Below are 21,826 nucleotides of genomic sequence, written 5' to 3' on the forward strand. Positions count from 1 at the left end.
AGATGTCTTCTTGGCAGCCGGCAAGTCTCCAGAAGTGTACCTGGTCCGGATGTGCCTATGGGATATATTCTTTGCTGTCACCCTGTCTGTGATGGAATTCAAAGACCAATGCTGTCTTCTGAACGTCGTCTTAGTAGTAAAACGCCACTCTGTTTACGAGATGTCTTCATTGCAGTCGGCAAGTCTCCAGAAGAGTACTTTTTCTGGTTATGTCTATTGGATATCATCTTGGCAGTCGTCCTTCGTCTGAGGGAATTCAACATCCACTTGTATCTTCTGAACGTCCTTTTAGTAGTACAATGTCGCCCTTTTGATGAGATGTCTTCTTGGCAGTCGGCAAGCCTCCAAAAGAGTATTTGGTCCAGATTTGCAAATGGGAAATCTTCCCGGCAGTTAGCAAGCCAGCAGAAGAGTGCTTGATGCAGATGTGCCTCTAGGATATCTTCTTGGCAGTCGTCCTGCCTGTGAGGGAATTTAAAGTCCATTTCTGTCTTCTGAACGTATTCTTAGTAGTAAAATGTCACTCTGTTTACGAGATGTCTTCTTGGCAGTAGGCAAGCCTTTAGAATTGTACTTGGTCCAGATATGCCTGTGGGATATCTTCTTGGCAGTCGTCCTGCCTGTGATGGAATTAAAAGTCCACGTATGTCTTCTGAACGTCTTCTTAGTAGTATAATGCAAGTCTGTTTACAAGATGTCTTCTTGGGAGTCGGCAAGCTTCCAGAAGAGTACTCATGTACCCATGTGTGGAATCGAATTGGTCTTTGGCGTGACGAGCGAACGCTTTGACCACGAGGCTACCCCACCGCCCCCATTTGGAAAGGATCCGTGTAGATCCGGGAGTGAATTGTCTTCAGCCTACCACGCTTATGCTTATAGCATAGACTGACGCTCGTGTGCAGCGGATGAAGACGTTTATCCCATTAAGATACCACAATATGATTAACATAGCTACACCACTCACAGCATATATACCGACTTCAATACGAACGTTTAAAGTCTTTTGTGCAAGTGACTGTTGTTTCACACTGCACTCGGCAATATGCAAGCTATTTGGCACTAACTTGAGCAAGGACCCGTGAAGATCCGGGTTAGAATTGATCCTCAGTAACCCATGCTTGTCGTAAGAGGCGACTAACGGGATCGGGTGGTCAGGATCGCTGACTTGGCTGACACATGACATCGTATCCCAACTGCGTAGATCGATGCTCATGCTGTTTATGCTCAATTATTTACAGACCACTGCCATATAGCTAGAATATTGCTGAGTGCGGAGTAAAATTAAACTCACTCACTGACTTGGGCAATGCATATCATAGTTCAGTTAAGCGATGATCATGATGTAAATCACTAGATTGACGCGATTATTCACAGGTGAGGTGAGGTGAAATTGGGTTTAACGTCGTGCTTGAGAATATTTCGCTCATATGACGACGTGCATGCGTGTGTATGTGTATGTGCGGCTGCTTGTACTAGCCCTGACTTAAGCTGGTTTTATAGTGCTAGCCCACTGAGATATCATGCCGCAGTTTCAGCATGAATACCCCACTCAGACACATTATACTGACTCCGAGCCGACCAGTCCTTGTTGAACCATTAATGCCGAGCGCCAGACAGGGACCAACAAGTACCATATTTTAACGTCTTATGGTATGACGCGGTCGGGGATCGAACCCGCAACCTTCCGCTCTCCGGGCGGACGCTCTAACCACTACACCACGGAGACGGTCGATTATTCACAGAACGTTGTTACATAGCAATAATTTTGCTGGGTGGAGCGTTAAACAACAACAACAACAACAACAACAACAAAAAGGTCTACATTTAAGGTATGAGACAACTCATAAAACAATAATTGTGATCTATAAAAGCCGTATGCTACAACATCATTCGTGACCAACTGTTATTCAGGGCCAAGCCGAATAGCGACTATTGCCCGTCTGGAAGGATTTCATCTTTCGTTACCAACTCCTGGCGCGCACGTAAAATAACTGTATCTGCGACCGTCTACTCCCACAATTCTATTCTATCTATTGCAAAGCATCGGAGGCAAGGCCTCAGCAATAAGGGAAGCACTTCATCAAATCCAAACAACAAAATGTACACACTGGGCACAACAAATCCAACCAAACAAAATAAATACACAGTTTCATATTTGCATTGAGCAATAAACGCACAGTTTGTTAACCCTCTGTTCCGGTACAGTTTGATCGGATATCCTCCTAAGCCCAGGCACCCTGGCCGATGTGCTCTCACCCGTGGCAGTACGATCACGCAAACTGAGTACCCGGATGTACCGATCTTGGGATGCAGTGGTGACTCTAGGTCTGCCTGTATGAAGAGGGTCATTTGTTATACCTGTTTAGTTTTAAGGAGATGCAAGTCGTGATATCGTGCTCAGCCTAATATTCAGACGCCTGGCAACAGAAGATTGATAATCTCCAGCGTGGATTTTTTCAATGGCGATGTTCCGTGTCGCAGCGTCAAGACGTGGCGTAGTGATTTGACCTTGAAACTCCTTCAAAACAAATGCCAATTTCCGAAAGTAATCTGGATTTTTATAGTCAGCCAGTGCATGCTCTTTGCTGCACAAATTCAACTGGAAGGTGTTTGCTGTTACGTTGTGGCGGTGCATTTTTAATCCTTGTAAAAAATCTCATAAAAAAATCAACATTTTCAGGTAAAGTCGATTTTCTACTTGTGCAATTGTGTAAAATCATGTTATCAATACGTTTGTTACATATTTTGACGATTGTCTGAACACAATAGGTAATTAATACATTTAAAAAAAATACAAAACGTCTATGCGTTTCTTTTTTTGGATAGTATATATGTAACGGTGTTCCACAACCCTAGGCCATACAAGCAATCAGCACCGTTCATAATCAGCATACCATACGTGGATACAACCAACCATCATATCCACAATAACTAAAGAAGCAAGCCAACATAGAAAGCGTCCAAAGGGATCAGGTGGTCAGGCTCGCTGACTTGGTTGACACATGTCATCGTATCCCAACTGCGTAGATCGATGCTCATGCTGTTGATCACTGGATTGTCTGGTCCAGACTCGGTTATTTACAGACGGACGCCATATAGCTAGAATATTGTTGAGGGCTGCGTAAAACTCACTCACTCACTTTCCCATACTCAGCGTGGAGTAGCAATTTTGATCAAAGAAAACAAATGATCATATATGTCCCTGCCACTGTTATGCACTTCATGCACTGTCATCGGTAACCCATACTGATGCATCACTCCTTTGTGTGAAACGTGAAACACTTGGAATTTTATGCTGCATCAACATCATTCTAGCAATAAAGCGACAAGGGTAAGTGGGTTTTGTTTTTCATTTTTATCATAAATACAAAATTGGATTCAGTATAAATTCACAGAAAATTGTTAACAGTGAGTTCAGGTGAATAGTATTTTAGAGGTGTTTTCTGAGAGAAGTTAACGGAGTTAATTAGGTCCTATATGGAGGGAAAACAATGTTTCATATATAACTTATGAGTAGAATCAGTATGAAAGTTATTATGTTTATACATAGTGACACCAACTACTGAACTGATGTGATGTAGGAACACTGAAGTATACTACAAAAGTTATAATGTCTGAAACTGCTATCTTAATCTAATACATAGGCAATAAAGATTCAAACTATCGTTCAGATACAATGAGGTTTGTAATTGATTTATTGCGGAAGAAAAGTACCCCACAAATACCATTAAATTTGATATGCAATCAATATAACTGGTTGACGTTTCAAGCTAAGTATTGATTGGGAGCAGGACAATTGCCACCCGGACAATTACCACCTAAGACAATTGCCACCCAGGACAATTGCCACCCAGTTATGTTTACTGCAAAAGTAAGGACAGTTGCCATCCAATATTTATATGTGATTTTATTTGAGAAAAATGAATGCGGTAAGGGTGTAACGATGCATCGAACTATCGATTGATCGCGATTGTGAGCGCCCCGATAGTACTTTATCGATAGGTGTATGAAATGACGATCCAAGCCATCGATAGTTGCATCAACTATCGATACATCAACTATCGATACTATCGCTATATTTGTTTTATAAATAACGGTAACTTGGAATCATGTTTTGTCCAACAGTCCTACTTCCGATAGGGATTAATCTCCATTTGTGTAAGCGACAGCATTTTGTGGTGATATAAGGGGGGATCTAGAGTTACCCTCCTTACCAAACTAGCAGCTCAAGCAGGTAGCAGGAAACAATACAAACAGATCAAGTGGGCAAGAAGCTTATATTGAAGTATGGTAGAAATACAACTAATTTGACTGATCATCTGCGTCGGAGGCCTAAGAGACAAACAGCCCTGCTAAATGACAACACTACGATACTTTCGTCGTCAGAACAAGCAAGAGGCATTTCGATCATTTCAGCTACCACTAGCAAATAGTTGAGAGGAAAAATAATCCAAACAGCCCTTTGTGAAAAGGACATTACAAATGCAGAAGATGTAATGTCTATCCCGACACTGTTGAAGACAGCAACAGTTTCACTTTGTGAAGAGAAAACCCCAACACTCGCCATCATACTCCCGCTTCAGATGCATCTATTGAACAACACAGTGACCATTCGAGAAGAAGACAATGTTTTCGTCAAACAGGTCAAGGAAGTTGTGTCCGTGGATTTGGAGCGGCGATATGCAGATACAAAAAGTCCTCATCACAGCAACTCTTCGTGATCCAAGGGTTCGAGACTGCCCCATTCCCTCAGGTTGATGAGAAACTCTCATCTTTCAAGTCCATGACCCTTGAAGCTATCAAACAGACTGAGGACAAACCTGTAGTGAAAGCAGAACCGGTCGAGCCTCAGCCAACATTGCCATCTCTCGTTGATGATGATAACGAGATCCCTGTATATTTTGAGGAGAAAAATCAAACTTGAAGAATCTTCTGGAGAATCTCCAGAGTCCATGGATGACTGTAGTACCAATGCTATGTCAAATCTGTTTGGGAATGTATACATACATGTCTTCAAATGTGATTTTCGTAAATCAACCTTGGATAGAGTTGAAGAAAAAGTTGCCAAATACAAAAAGACAGCAACTACCTCATTATCAGCCAACCCATTGTTGTGGTGGAACAACACCAGTGAGATTTTCCCATTCTTGCACGTCTGGAGAAGAAATATACTCATGCCAATAATGGTTGTCACCCCCCCACCCCACCCTACACACACCTCACTTCACCCCTCTCCAATTAAAAAATTGAAGGGGTGACAACCATTATTGGCATGAGTATATTTATTCTCCAGACGAGCAAGAATGGGAAAGTCTCACTTGTGTTTTCCACAGCTGGAGACATCATTACAGCAGTACTGCTCTTAAATCTGTACACGTGGACAGACTCTTGTTTCTAAAGAAGAATTGGAAATGTTCAGTGCACTGGATATATTTTTTCATCTTCATGTTGTTTAAACTTAAAATTGTCTACCTTTGAACTGTTTAATTTTCAACCTTTACACACAGTAAGTGTTTTCTATGGAAACTGAAAGGCGACCATTTGTTAAATATGTTACAGAGCCACAGAGCCAGTATTTTTTATTTAATTGGTATGTTATTTTGCATATGAGTTGTGGCGATCAAAGTGTCTGCAAACCACATTTTTGTAATAAATATTATTAAATCCTGTGTGCATTTGTTTGCTTGTTGCGGAACTGTTTGATACTAAATCATGTTCTTCAAGAAGTCATCATGGCAACTTGAGAAGTACTGACCTGAAAAGTACTGACTGAAAGGAATAAACAACTGAACACATTTTATGGTTAAATAGTTTAATGTAGAAGCAGTTGGTAGAAAATGGTAATTTATCCGAAGTTTAAATTTTGTCTGAACTATCGCAATAGTTATCGCAATAGTCTATCGACATCGCAATAGTAGCATGCAATAGTCTATCAACATCGCCATAGTAGCATGCAATAGTCTATTGACATCACAATAGTAGCATGCAATAGTCTATCGACATAGCAATGGTAGCTTGCAATAGTCATTCGACAAAGCAATAGTAGCATGCAATAGTCTATTGACATCGCCATAGCAGCGTGCAATAGTCTATCGACATCACAATAGTAGAGTGCAATAGTCTATTGACATCGCCATAGTAGCATGCAATAGTCTATTGACATCACAATAGTAGCATGCACTAGTCTATTGACATCACAATAGTAGCATGCAATAGTCTATTGACATCACAATAGTAGCGTGCAATAGTCTATTGACATCACAATAGTAGCATGCAATAGTCTATTGACATCACAATAGTAGCATGCAATAGTCTATCAAAAATCAATAGTCTATCAAAATCACAATAGTAGCATGCAATAGTCTATCGACATAGCAATGGTGGCTTGCAATAGTCTATCAACATCACAATACTAGCATGCACTAGTCTATTGACATCGCAATAGTAGCATGCAATAGTCTATCAACATCACAATAGTAGAGTGCAATAGTCTATTGTCATCACAATAGTAGCATGCAATAGTCTATTAACATCACAATAGTAGCATGCAATAGTCTATTGACATCGCAATAGCAGCTTGCAATAGTCTATTAACATCACAATAGTAGCATGCATTAGTCTATTGACATCACAATAGTAGCATCTGTCGACATCGCAATAGCAGCGTGCAATAGTCTTTCAACATCACAATAGTAGAGTGCAATAGTCTATCAACATCACAATAGTAGCATGCAATAGTCTATTGACATCACAATAGTAGCATGCAATAGTCTATCAACATCACAATAGTAGCATGCAATAGTCTATCAACATCACAATTAGCATGCAATAGTCTATTGACATCACAATAGTAGCATGCAATAGTCTATAACATCACAATAGTAGCATGCAATAGTCTATCAACATCACAATAGTAGCATGCAATAGTCTATCGACATCACAATAGTAGCATGCAATAGTCTATCGACATCACAATAGTAGCATGCAATAGTCTATCGACATCACAATAGTAGCATGCAATAGTCTATTGACATCACAATAGTAGCATGCAATGGTCTATCGACATCGCAATAGTAGCATGCAATAGTCTATCTACATCACAATAGTAGCATGCAATAGTCTATCGACATCACAATAGTAGCATGCAATAGTCATTGACATCAAAGCAATAGTAGCATGCAATAGTCTATTGACATCGCAATAGCAGCGTGCAATAGTCTATCAACATCACAATAGTAGCATGCAATAGTCTATTGACATCGCAATAGTAGCATGCAATAGTCTATCAACATCACAATAGTAGCATGCAATAGTCTATTGACATCACAATAGTAGCATGCAATAGTCTATTGACATCACAATAGTAGCATGCAATAGTCTATTGACATCACAATAGCATGCAATAGCATGCAATAGTGCAATAGACATCACAATAGTAGCGTGCAATAGTCATGCAGCATGCAATAGTCTATCAACATCACAATACTAGCATGCAATAGTCTATTGACATCACAATAGTAGCATGCAATAGTCTATCAACATCACAATAGTAGCATGCAATAGTCTATCAACATCACAATAGTAGCATGCAATAGTCTATCAACATCACAATAGTAGCATGCAATAGTCTATCAACATCACAATAGTAGCGTGCAATAGTCTATCAACATCACAATAGTAGAGTGCAATAGTCTATCAACATCACAATAGTAGCATGCAATAGTCTATCGACATTGCAATAGTAACTTGCAATAGTCAATCGACATAGTAATAGTAGCATGCAATAGTCTATCAACATCGCAATAGTAGCATGCAGTAGTCTATTGACATCGCAATAGTTCCTTAGAAGCAGATAGTATCTTTTTTGCAATATTCCAGCAATGCCATGGCTCATAATAACAGAAATGTTCTTAAAACATTTTCATGTGATTAATCGAACAAGGGTCCTAAGCGTGACGAGCGAACTCTTCTTCCAGCAGACTTCCTTAACACTCCCTTTGAAATACATTACATATAGTAAATAATAAAAAAAACATATAGTACATTTTTCATGAAACACAGTGGATTAAAGCAATTCAATATAGCTTGTTTCCTTTACATCAGATACCAATCACGAGAGATCAACAATGGCCCAGTGAGCAGTGGATCCTTATTCTCTGACGTGTACGATTGTACGATTGTCTGAACAGCAGATAAGCAATACAACCTGATTAACGTGAAAACCGGTTCTACTTTTCTTTCAGTTTGAAGAAGTAAATAATTAATGCTGATTTTGTCAGGTAAATGGGCTTGTTTTTGTTTTTTAAATTCCATAAAATTATTGTGTGGGAGACGGACGATAAGGTTTTAAGATTGTGGTTGCTTTCTAGTGGAATACACTTAGAGCAATCTAGATCTACGCAGCTAGGTCAACGAGTCTGACCACCCGATCCTGATAACTCTAACGTATGTCAATAAGCAATATAAAAAGTATAGAATATTTTTAGGTTCTTTTCGTGCCTTCATATATACATCCAGCTGAAACCGGTTCTATATTTCTTTCTGTTTTAAGAAGTAAATAATTAATGTTGATTTTGTTTCAGCTAAAATTGCTTGTTTTTCAAAAATTCCATGAAATTAGAGTATGGAAGACGATAAGGTTTTAAGATTGTGGTGGCTTTCTAATGGAGTACTCTTATGGCAATTGATCCTTGTCGGTATATGCCCACTGTATCTGTACCTGAGTTCGCTGTGTAGAGATGCTGTGCGTTCTCAGCATCATGTGTTAAACAAGAAACAAACAAACAAAACATATGTTTTATTCAATTGACAGCCGCCTTCAACCTGCGTCATTAATTCCGTCTACCCTGACAATATTCGGAAAAAAACATCGGATAAACGATGTTTGACAGTACAGTTTAGACACTACAATTATCATCAACTATTTCACCGCATGCACATTTTATACATCTGGGGTTAAATTTAATTGGGAAAATATAGCCCCTTTTCTCTTTTCCACCAATGCAGTTAGTAGTTGTTTGTTTGTTGTTTAACGCCGAGTCTGGATCAGACAATCCAGTGTTCAACAGCTTGACAGCTTGAGTATCGATCTACGCAACTCGGATACGATGTGTCAACCAAGTCAGGAACCTGACCACCAAATCCCTCTAGTCCCCTCATGACAAGCATTGGTTGCTGAAGACCAATTCATTGCCAGACAGTTTCGAAACGCACTCGAAAAACACAAAAGAGCCTAATTTGGCAGCTAGCAAACCCGGAGGTAGACCTAATATTAACTTTTGTAAAGAAATCTAAACAACCAACCTATTTTCCAACAAGAATATTATGACATATTTGAGGAGTATTTAGAAATTATTTAAGTCTGTGTTTACAGATGGATGCACTGATATTGGCACAGTTACTAGTGTCACTACCGCTACCATTGGATCCTGGACAATATCTTCACGATTACCAAATCATATACAGTTTCATTTTAAGTGAGTGAGTGAGTTTTACGCCGCTTTTAGCAATATTCCAGCAAGATCACGGCGGGGGCACCAGAAATGGGCTTCACACATTGTACCCATGGGGAATCGAACCCGGGTCTTCGTCGTGACGAGCGAACGCTTTAACCACTAGGCTACCCCACCACCCCGGTTCCATTTTTAATGCTTAAGCAAATGCCTTATAAAGTATATAAATAAGCAGTCTGAATATAAACAGTTTATGTTATGTCCAGAATATTTTCGAGAATTCATATACTATCCACACAAAAAAAGAAACGCATGGACGATTTATATTTCAAAACATCTAATAATTACCTATTGTGTTCAAACAATCGTCAAAATATGTAACAAAAGTATTGATAACATGATTTTTCACAATTTCACAAGTAAAAAATCGACTTTACCTGAAAATATTGATTTTGATGAGATTTCTTACAAGGATTCAAAAGGCATCGCCACAACGCAACAGAAATCACCGTCCAGTTGAAATTGTGCAGCAAAGAGCATGCACTATCTGGCTATAAAAATCCAGATTACTTTCGGAAATCGGCATTCGTTTTGAAGGAGTTTCAAGGTCAAATCACTACGCCAGGTCTTGACTCTGCGACCTGGAACATCGCCATTGAAACAATGCACGCTGGAGATTACCAATCTTCTGTTGCCAGGCGTCTGAATGTTAGGCTGAGCACGATATCACGGCTTGCAGCTCGTTACAACCAAACCGGTATAACAAATGACCGTCCCCGTACAGGCAGACCTCGAGTCACCACTGCAGCCCAAGATCGGTACATCCGGGTACTACATTTGCATGATCGTACTGCCACGGGTGAGAGCACAGCAGCCAGGGTGCCTGGACTTCGGAGGGTATCCGGTCAAACTGTACGGAACAGGTTGAAAGAGATTGGTCTGAGAGCCAGGAGACCCGACGTCGGGACCGTGTTACGTCGTCACCATTGCGCTCAACGTCTCCGTTATCTAAATTTATCCACTTGGTTGTATAGACATTACCTTCTTCTAAACTGATGTAGAACTTCATGTACTAAAGTCTATTTGTGGACGAGTTATACATGTTTGAAAATACAACATTTTCGCAACAGATTTCTGGCTTATGCGTTTCTTTTTTGGGATAGCATATATTCAAATTGTTTGATCGAGATTCTGGAAGTTGGTGAGTCACACATGAAACATACAACTTTATAGATGACAATTTCTTGTTTATTGCATAGAGCGACGTTTCGATATAGATTCATACACCGTTATCAAGCGAGTGAGTGAGCGAGTGTGTCGTTCTATGCGATTAACAAGAAGTTGTTATCCACACAGTTATATGTTTCGCGTCATATATTCATCCACGTTTAATTGAAAGTATTGAAATATAAAGTGATCATGCTTTTGGCCAAAACGACATCGACATCGTTTTCTGTTGGAAAATGCACTGGCAAATGCTGATGCTAAAGCAGTACTTAACAAATCTGTGACATCTCGTCTTATTGCTTACAGTGATCTATAAGCCTATAATTAGGTGTTATCTCAGTGATGAAATGCAAACGAACTGGGACACCCATGTAGGAATAAATAAACTTCATGAGTTTGCCACAGCAATCAAGATTTGGAATTTCCACGGTTGGTTTACTCGCGAATATCTGCTGATATCAGTAAGGATGAGGCTCTTAAGTGTATCCCTTGTGGTGATCAATGTTCACCGTTAAGCACATTATATTTGCAAGACATTCACATTATCTGCAGTAATCCTGAAAGATCTGTTTTACAACGTGAGCTGGCATCTCACAACACAATTACTGGAAAGAATGGTCTGTACCACAAAATATTAATAATATTTGTGTTGGTATTGAAGTAATTGATTGTTTCTATATGTTGTTCTAAATTGTAAACAATATGAGTAGAACCTATGTTTTAAATTGTAAATATTACTTTCATACCCCGTTCCGTGTTCGTATTTGATTGCGTCAATCACTGGATGATGGCCCGGACTTGAATATTTACAGATCGCCGCCATACAGCTGTAATATTGCTGAGTGCAGAGTTAAACATACAGACAAACACATGCTCATAGTCGGAATCGACACTGCATAAAATATGTTTTTTAATGGACGTGGAAAGGGTAACATATCATCTGAAATTAATCACTTTGTATTTATAATTCATGTGTGTATACGGGTGTGCTTAGGCTTTTCGCTGTATGACTGAACTGTAAGTAAAGCTGATGCTATTAAATTTTGAACTCACTCTCCTGCTAGTGAAAGTGTGATTAGACTTATGTTACACATTAATGATGGAATTCCAGTTTTTTCATCAATAGTAATGAAATTCTCAGAACAACTGAAAAAACGTACTATCAAGGGTTCTAATCCATGATATAAACTAAATAGTTAACATTCAATATTCAACACCCCTGTGTTAATTGAGAGGAATAGGCATACCTTGATCCGACTGACGATAGTTCTTGCCTCGTTAATGTTTCTGAGATACTTAAACAACTTCTGACGCACATATTTCTTTGTCAGCGGCACTGGAAGTCCATAACATTACTCAGCATATCATATCTTACTATGTGGGGTGGAGGCTACAAATATGAAACTGGTTTGAAAAGACGGGCAGTGGGGTAGCCAAGTGGTTTAAGTGTTCTCTCGTCCAGCTGAAGACCAGGGTTCGATTTCCCCATGTGTGAATCCCTTTCTAGAGGTCTCCCGTCGTGATTTTGCTGGAATATTACACAAGGCGGTGTATAAAACCATACCTACACATTCGCCCTTGTTGTAACATGTATCCCGGACTCCTCTTGAGTGATCGCCTTGATCCGCAAGTCTGGCTTGTGACGATGCTCATAACATCACTCCCTGGTCCAGATTTGATTTTTGACAATTTTACATAGTAGCGTCAATGTAAAAAAGGAGCAAACTTACATGAAACTAAATGAAACTATATGAAACTTAGCCCAGAATTAAAAAAAAAATGTATTTACGTTGTGTAATGTCGCACTCGTCAGTATTCCAGATATAATGAATCGGTCTGGTAATAATGGAGTCTGGACCAGACAATCTAGTGATGGACAATCTGAGTATAAGCATCAACAAATTAGAGGTAGACACATTAAAGGACCGAAATTCAGCAATCTACATCTCTTGTATGTGTGTATTCACTGTGTAAGAAAGAGGGGCAACGTGATCCTGATAACAATCAGTCATATCCAAACTCCGATTTTGAAACTGTACATTTTCCCAATAAAATAGAGAAATCGTACAACAAATTATTGTAGGGGAATGAGAGCATTTATCTATTCTTTTGATTACATCAAAGACATTTTACTATTTTGCCCATTTTTAATTGATCCTTTGTATTATCTAACATGTCTTTGGAAATTCCTTTAACTGCCACGGCGTGCTTTATGTCGAGTTTAGAAAAAAACAATACTTTACAATTATGGTTCTTACATAATAACAAAAAATACATTTATCAGATACACAGCAATTACATGATATACAATGCTATCTTTTGCAATACATAATTTCACAAAACAAGCACCTGTCACGTCCAAGTGAATGTGCTTAAAGACAATTCCAACACCCTCTTCACCCACCACAAGAAATGAAAAAAAGCAATATACTGATCATTCAAGTCTTCGTTGTGATCAAGGTTAGAGAAAGTTTTGAATAACTCAGATGTCTTAAGAGACTTGCTGACTTGGTTGACACATGTCAGCGTATCGCTACTGCGTAGATCAATGCTCATGATGTTGATCACTGCATTGTCTGGTCCAGATTCGATTATTTACAGACCGCCGCCATATAGCTGTAATATTGCTGAGTGCGGCGTTCAACAACAAACAACACTTTTAAGTGTATTCCTTCTGATGAAAGGTTCGCCGACCAAGCATAAATTTATGCTTGACTGTGTGGACATTTCAATTATCAAGCAGTGAACGTGACGGGTCTGTTGTGAGCTGATATCTCATAGCACATTACTGGAAAGAAATTGATCTGTACCATAAACTATAACTATGTGAATGAAGGTGCTTAACTAATTGATTGTTGATAAAGTTTGTTTTAAATTGTAAATGATATGAGTAGATCCTATGTTTTTATTTGTAAATAATGTTATACCCCGTGCTGTTATTGTATCTATTACTATCTAACTGTCAGTCACTGTTTTGTCAAGTCCAGAGTTGAAAATATGCAGACCACCGCCATACAGCTGCGTGGCGTTTTAACAACAGACAACCCCCCAGAAATGTACTGTAACAAGCAATGTCCCGGATCAATACCACCCATTCAGTCTGTTCACCTCATCGAAATACAGAATGCCGTTTTAGAAAGTGGTCAAATGTAACATATGTCATATTTGGGATTACACTTTCTTTGTGCTGGCGATTAGGTGCCTGGCTCTGAGGGTGTGGGTTCGAATCCCGGATGGGACTCAACCCAACAAAAGTACTAGAATCTGTACGTTACCAAGAAAGTGTAATCCCAAATATAACATGTGTTACATGTTCACCTCATCACTCATCATGATATTTGTAGCTAAATTCAAACTCTAAGATTCTGTCTTCGCTAGTCGTGTATGACATAAATCTATGTGTTATTTGACACAACCTATATTTTTAAAGAGTTTCTGAAAGTGTACCAAACTACTCAATCTCGAGATTAGTAAATATATCCATGAAATGTCACCGTCGAAAAAGCACACGTACTTCATACCATTATGAAATTATCAAGAATTGACACCATTATAAATTCAGTGGTTGACTAAAACGTATAAGGGACCCGTTCAAAAGTTCGTTGTCGGATAAAGTTGAGGTGCGTGCGTGGTGCATGCGTGCGTGTGTCTTTCAAGATCTTCATGCATTCATAACTGCATATTTTAATGGGGCTACCAAATGATGTGGAGAATTGGTAGGCCGGCATTTTACAGGGAAACGACTATTGACATTGGTTACATGAACTACTGACTGTCTATGACTCTTTATTCTCTGAAACCCCAAGGGGAATAATAATGTTCTTCTGCCGATATTCCGTCAAGTTACCTGATATCAGTTTTGTATTTAGCGATGTGTGGGACAATGCTGTTAACTCTGTCACGCAACAGTTTTCGCTATACAAGTGCTCTGTGGATTTGTCATCAAATCATTTTTACTCTTTCTTCAAAATCGGGTTTTGCCGTCGTAGCCATCGTGACAGTGTGAATACTTCAAGAAATTAAACAACTTTAGAATATATTGTCTTCATGGGCGGATGGATAATGGAATGCATCCAAGCTAAATGTCTGAAGCATTTATCCTACATAAAACTTTTGAACTGGTCCCTTCACTCTCTTCTTCATACAAATACATTTATCATCAGGCGTACCGCATTCTGGGAGCTCAACGTGAGCGACTATGCTTGTGACACTATATATTGGGGTCCTCGTTTTGCCCACAGTTTGCTGCTTAGAGGAGTGTTTACCAATATTTGCAAAATTTGCACTAAATGGGGAAAAGTCGGATACAAAGGCGTTCAGATTGTCGGGCAGTGATGTCATGAGGTGTGCTGTGAGATGCTCCCTGAAGCAGTTCTTCTATTTCGTTGACGATGGTGTTTGCCATTGTGCAAATATCCTGAAACCACGCACAAAGAACTACCCAATCTTTTCACTGTCATCGTGGCCGAAGGTAATGTTTTAACCTACTTTGTTCTGTTGATTACGAATTAATTAATTCGGCTGACTTGAACTTTAAATCTCACGAACATAAGATGGCTAAATCTTCCAAGAGGTTAAAGTCAGCTTCAATAATCATGTATTTCAATGCGGCTTGTCTTTGGTTGATTAATTGTGTAATTAATGTGTATCTCTCCCGACTGAAAGTTCATTCTTGTTCTCACCAAAATAACATCCCAATGTCAGCAAGATGAAGAATTCTGTTTTCATTGTTGTCCTCCAAACAGCGTTTGTTTAAAACAACTATATATGGCTATTTTCGTTCAAAATGTAATCCATTGTACGACTTAGGACCGCCTCCGTGGTGTAGTGGTTAGGGTGTCCGCCCTTAGAACGGAAGGTTACGGGTTCGATCCCCGGCCGCGTCATACCAAAAGACGTTAAAAGACATTAATAGGTAAAAACAAGGAATGGTCGGCTCGAATCAGTATAATGTGTGGGGTATTCATGCTTTTCTGCGGCATGGTGTCACAGTGAGCTAGCACAATGAAACCAGCTTCAGTCTGGGCTAGTACAAGCAGCCACACATACACACGCATGCACGTCGTCATAAGAGCGAAATATTCTTAAGTACGTCGTTAAACCCCATTTCACCTCACCTTGTACGATTTGGACTGTATCGTTATCGTGTTTATGAATCATTATGAAATAGTGATAACAGGTGAACGTATTCTGTCGAAATGTTGGCTTCACAATTGATGCGCCAAATTTGGAGATGTCTGCCACAAGTTGTGAGCAACGGAGATAATTATATGGATATACAACTTCACTATTACAATAAATGCAATGATGAAGATACCAAGACGTTTATCGATCAGGTATAGAAATATGTAACGGATTGACATGAAAAGATTTGACAATAGGTTAAGGGATATTAGACATAGTTGTCTTCCCGGCCAATACACCACTTCCGTTCACACCCGGACAGTGACAATAAATACATGACAATTTTAGAAGGAGGACAGTCTTGCAATCTTTGTGTCGACGTTGCATAACTGAGAGGTATCCCAATGAAAATCAATATTGGTCATAACATATTCAATTTGATATTTCCGCTGCCACTGATTTTGAATAAATGTTCGCGCTGATTTGAATATCCTATTTCGTAAACAACCATTGCCGTAAAATGTCTTAGCGTCCCATGCCTGAAATCCTACGATGGTGAAGCGAGGTGGCAGAACAATAATTGGTGATCCATTACCATTACACTGACATAAGGCATTAACAATTTTGCTATACCAGTGTGGCTATAGATATGTTTGGATAGAACAAGGTGTTGAATCAATTCTTAAATTTATAAATGCTTTCAAACAGAGAAATGTCGATGGTGAAATGTGGATAACAGATTTCAAAATGTGAGTGAGTGAATGAGCATTGCTTAACACCACATCAGACCCCGATTTCTCTCGAAACAAACTTAAGTTTTTACTCAAATTTCAAACTGAGTTTGACAATTTGAAACAGCTGAATTTTTAACTCAACTGCATTTATTAAATAAAAAAAGCCCAAACAACCTAAGTAATCTATCCACCAAACTCAAATTGTCTGCTAAGTTTGAGTTTAATATTGATTTCAGTTTATTCTGGGAAATGCATTTTCATGCGTTTTCTCAAATTTGAGTAAAAACTCTGACTTAAGTCAAAACTCAGACTTAAGTTTGTTTTGAGAAAACGGGGCCAGATGGTCGCGGCGATGATTTACAAAGATATTCCAAATTAAATTTTTATCGTACTATTCAGTTGTATCCTTCTTCTGAATTGCGTATTTGTCACACATAAAGGTGAAAGCATACAAAATAGCTTTGTGTAACGTTAGATGTAGTAATCATGAATTAATGATTGGAGAAGGTAGAAAGCAGAACATACCAGCTTTGGAAAGATTGTATTCTGCGTGTATTGTTCCAAGACCAGAAAATGAATATCATTTTATGTTTGAATGTCCATTTTATGATAACTTAAGATGTGTAACATTGCCTCAATATTTCTGTAAAATTAATTCATCGCGCAAAATGGCATTATTATTCATGTCTCTAAAACAGCTGTTTTGAATTGCCTTGGAACATATGTTGTAGAGGGGTGGGGTGTGGGGTGTATAGTCCCAAATGACGTCATCGAACACCTGGCTGACCTCATTTCACAGGGGGCAATGACCTTGTACTGAGATGGCCTTGGGATAAACAACTTTTCCCAGAGGTATGACTCGTGTGGTCAATATAAGACTCCCGAACAATCTCCATGTCATTCAGTCGCCAGAGAGAACGTCTGCTCTCTGTGAAAAAAAAGGGTCTATGCTCCTGACTCTACTGGTTCTGGTAGCCGTTTACCTCGAAGATAGAAAATGGAAGCCGTTCACCGTGATATCCTGAGGAAGAATCGCTCTGGACTAGTGAAAGCTATACAGCGTATAGAAGAGGTGGTCGACAAACTGGTACAGTTTGAAGTCCTTACCATCTTCATGAAGGCAGAGATTATCGAAAAACCACAAACCTCCTTTGACCGGGTCAGAGCTTTATTAGATACCCTTCCCTGGCGAGGACCCCAAGCTTACACCCTCTTCTGTAAAACTTTGGAGGAATGCGGAGAGATACAAGCCATGACATTGCTGGGACTAGAGACAGACAAGACAGAGTAGCCTCATGGTCATGATGATCTAGGTAGGTACCTATGTATGGACAGTATCCCTCTCAAACCTCAAACACGGTTCCAAGAACGGCTGAATTCCTTTCAGTCTTGGCCTGTGCAGATGAAACAGAGTCCTAGTCAAATGGCCCGGGCAGGATTTGTGTACTTAATCAGAGGAGACGTTTGCAAGTGTGTTCAATGTGGTGTTGTTCTCAAGAACTGGGACGTAGAGGATGATCCTTGGGTCGAACATGAAAAATGGTCTCCAAACTGTCCGTATTTGGCCCTGGTAGGAGTACCTCAAAAACAGGTGGTCCGCTGGGGTAGTCATATAGATTTACATGTGTAAGACTGTGATGTTCATTGTACAATACTGTGTGTATTTGTGACTATTTGAGAATAAATCCATATTGGTTGTTAGGACTAAAGACCTATATAATTGACAGAAACGGTTTTAGCTTCATTTAGATGGAAGTGATAGTGACACTTCATCTGAAACCTCTGTGTGAGAATCGTATTCAACTGGAACAATAGGAAAAGACAATGGGAAGGCTAAAGGATATCCCAATCCCTTTACAACGTCAACAAAAGATGGACGAATGAAAACAGATTTTTAGGGAAAACACAATGGAATAACAAGAGACAAAAGGCTAAATAAGTCATTTATAGTAGGACTGTCGATGTGTGAACATCATTATGCATCCCTGTCCCGTATGCTACAAACAATATGTTTGGGCTCATGACTTGTCCCGTCATATTCGAACAAAACATTCAGGAGAAGATATCTAGCAGCAGCAGCAACAACAACAACAAAAGCAGCAGCAGCAGCAGCAGCAGCAACAAATGCAAAAGCAGCAGCAGCAGCAGCAACCAGTACAACCACATTCAACAGAAAGTAATACTCAGTCTTTGGAAGAATTTAGACTAATACACCCATTCACCATGTGAAAAACCTACTTAGTGAAACAGATTCTAGAAAGGATGAACATTAAACCTTATCCTGAACGTATTATCTGGCTCTACAAACAATGGCAGCCCTTGTATAACACCATTCAAAGCCATGTTTATCCCTATGTGGAATTTCATCAAGGCATTCCTTCTGACCTGGAAAAGGATGCGTTTCTGGACCCCCATGTGGTGAATGTGGTTATAATCGATGACTTAATGACGACAGCGAGCAAAGATCCATGCATTTACGGAAGGAAGTCATCATCGTAATCTCTCAGTGATAGCCTTGAACCAGAATTTGTATTTCAGTAAGGATCCCACACAACAAAGAAACTGCCATCATCTGCTTCTGTACAACAACCCTATCGATCAACAACCCATTATGACTTTGGCAAGGCAAATGTATCCAGGTAACACACACGATTTCATGGAGCCGTTTCAAAGGGCTATCCAGAAACCATATGGCTACTTGTTGGTTGATCTAAAACCCCAAACACCTCCCCATTTACGACTTTGTCTCAATGCATTCAGTTTAAAAGGAGACCTCCAAGCTAGGACAATTCAGTCTGAGTCAAACCTCCCAACAATGCCATCTTGTGATGACTGTGGACCCATGTTTCAAGACGTGCAGGATTTTCAAAAACACAGAAGAAACTGGTGTCCCGAAAGGTCTTCAGTGGGTCCACCGGGAATACCCCAAGTTTTCCAATCTGTACAAATATAAGTCTTGGGTGGAAGGCTTGACTGAAGATGAAGACATAACATCTGATGAAGAGAGTGAAGGACAGGAGGATGAGGACGGGCAATAAGACGATTCACAACAGATGTAAAGTAGACTTCTGGGAGCGCTCCTATCCCGTAGTTCTACTCGTTTGAAACGGAGCTAATAAAAAAAATGAAATCAGTATATGTTTTTTTTTGTCTGTCTGTCATGTATACCTCGTTAGGATTGGAAAACCACATTAACTTGGTGTGCCTAGTGGCAGCAAGATGCTCCCCGGGGAGTTGAGAATGGTAATATGGCTGTGATTGACATCCAAGGAAAAATTTACCAGCGCTTTGAGCATGCATGCGGGATGGACTATAGTGCTATATAGATACCCATATAATAATAATATACACCAGTGTGTTGTCATGCATACATTTATGATTACTCTTTCATGCTAACACTATACAATTACACCCCATTCCTGATAGAATTTTAGATGAATTCCATGAAAGTTGCATTCCTAAATATGTTGGAAGCGCAGGTACTATCTCCGTGACGAGAACCCACATTTCTACAGTCAAAGCTGACACGCCCTAGCTAGTGTTGATTCTAACGAGCATGTAGCATTTTATTTATGGATGTTTTTGGTTTTAAAATACATCAAGCATTGTCTTATCATGATGCATTCAGTCAATACAAAATCATAATATTTAGTTTGAGAGTAGGGAGTAATTCATGGGCTGCTAATTCCACCATATTAACATAGGTTGTTTACACTCGCGAGAAATCTCCAGGCTAACTGTCGACAGAAACTTGACACGCCCTCCCCCTGCCACAGCAGTGCCCCCGCCCCTCACCCCTCTCCTCCACCGCCCCCCGCCACAGCATAGTCCCACACATGCAATAGTATGGAATTTGAAACAATCACAAACATATATTGGCATTACAAGGCAGGATAGAATGACAATATGGATTGGATATTCAAATATGGACTGTGACGATGGCATAGCGGTAAGTTTGAAATACATTTGAAATTCTATTTAGTTGGGTTGTTTCGGTGATGGTCAAGACAAACTCAAACCATTTTCATGTGGCAATGAACGCTGATCTATATCGCATTTAACAAATGTGTTATAAAACCCGTGAACTGAACCCGTATAATTTCTTTTACACATATGTGTGCAGATGACTGTTGTTAGGCCAGTGATTTAGAGCTGAGGTGATGTCACGTTAAGTGGGTAATTGGGTAATTGATACTGTGGTAACGAGTGCTTGCTTTGACATTTGAGATAACAGATTTTCTCTACACGCGAAAGGAAAGGTTAGAGAGTGTGGAAAATATAAACATTTTGTAAAAAGACATATGTAGCAAGTGATAACCTCAACTCATTCTCAGAGGGGTTTTTATAGTTAAAATTGAAACCGGATGAAACTAGTTTGTGGTCAGTGGTCAAGTGAGTTCGATAGTTGCTCTAAGCTGATTGGTCCAAAATAATGGCATGATGTCATGGTGTGATGCTATGATGTCACGCTGGATGTGTCATCCGTTTCCAACGGGGTACGAGGTCATTGACCTCAGTCAGCCTGAGTCACACCAGAGTGAGTTCGATAGTTGCTCTATGCTGATTGGTCAGAAATAATGGCGTGATGTCATGGTGTGATGCTATGATGTGTCATCCGTTTTCCCACGGGGGTGCGCGGTCATTGCCCTCTGTGAAATGAGGTCAGACAAGTTTTCGATGACGTCATTTGGGACTATACCTCCCTCTCTACAACAAACATACATGTATCTAAGTAGGAGTTAGTGAATGAGTGAGTTTTGTTTTACGTTGCTTTTAGCACCTTTCCAGCAATATCACGGAGGGGCACACCTCTTGGTCTGACGAAGCGTGATAGAATGCTGAATGTTAAAAATCGGATATGTTACCACCTCCCCACAGAACTTTTGGTGCTCCAGTATTAGTAATAAACCTACTGGTTTCTTTATTTTTTGTAATTTGGACCGGTGGTTGCTGAAATAAACTGACCTGAACCACCCCGACATATAAAAAATGTGATGTTGATGTTGTTCATGTGGATTACTGAAAAGTTTCCAAAGAAGCATAGATATTTATATACATTGTATACTGAAGCACTGCGCCTCACCCTATTATTATTGATCATGGAATATGCAAAACGTACTTAGAAACCAAACTATGCTTGTAGTAATCTGACTGTGTCAGATAAACATGATGCACACCGAGAAACACGTGCATCCCTATGTGATCACGTAACCCACCATTTGCTGAAATTAACCTTTTCACTTGCAAATCGCCGGAAAATGCATTAAACGTGGTGGTTCCATGACATAT

General features: G+C 39.6%; 1 protein-coding gene across 1 annotated transcript in view; it reads left to right on the forward strand.

Moving 5' to 3' along the window:
- The first annotated feature begins 3,920 nt into the window (after window positions 1–3,920).
- Window positions 3,921–21,826, forward strand: part of LOC124260602 — a 28,193-nt gene continuing 10,287 nt past the window's right edge. The window contains exons 1-2 of the mRNA XM_046694923.1: window positions 3,921–3,929; window positions 4,754–4,894. Of these exons, the coding sequence (XP_046550879.1) occupies window positions 3,921–3,929; window positions 4,754–4,894 (150 nt within the window). The remainder of the gene's footprint in view (window positions 3,930–4,753; window positions 4,895–21,826) is intronic.

This window comes from Haliotis rubra, unplaced genomic scaffold, assembly GCF_003918875.1.
Source record: "Haliotis rubra isolate DU_JTF1 unplaced genomic scaffold, ASM391887v1 Scf77, whole genome shotgun sequence".
Classification (NCBI taxonomy): Eukaryota; Metazoa; Mollusca; class Gastropoda; order Lepetellida; family Haliotidae; genus Haliotis; species Haliotis rubra.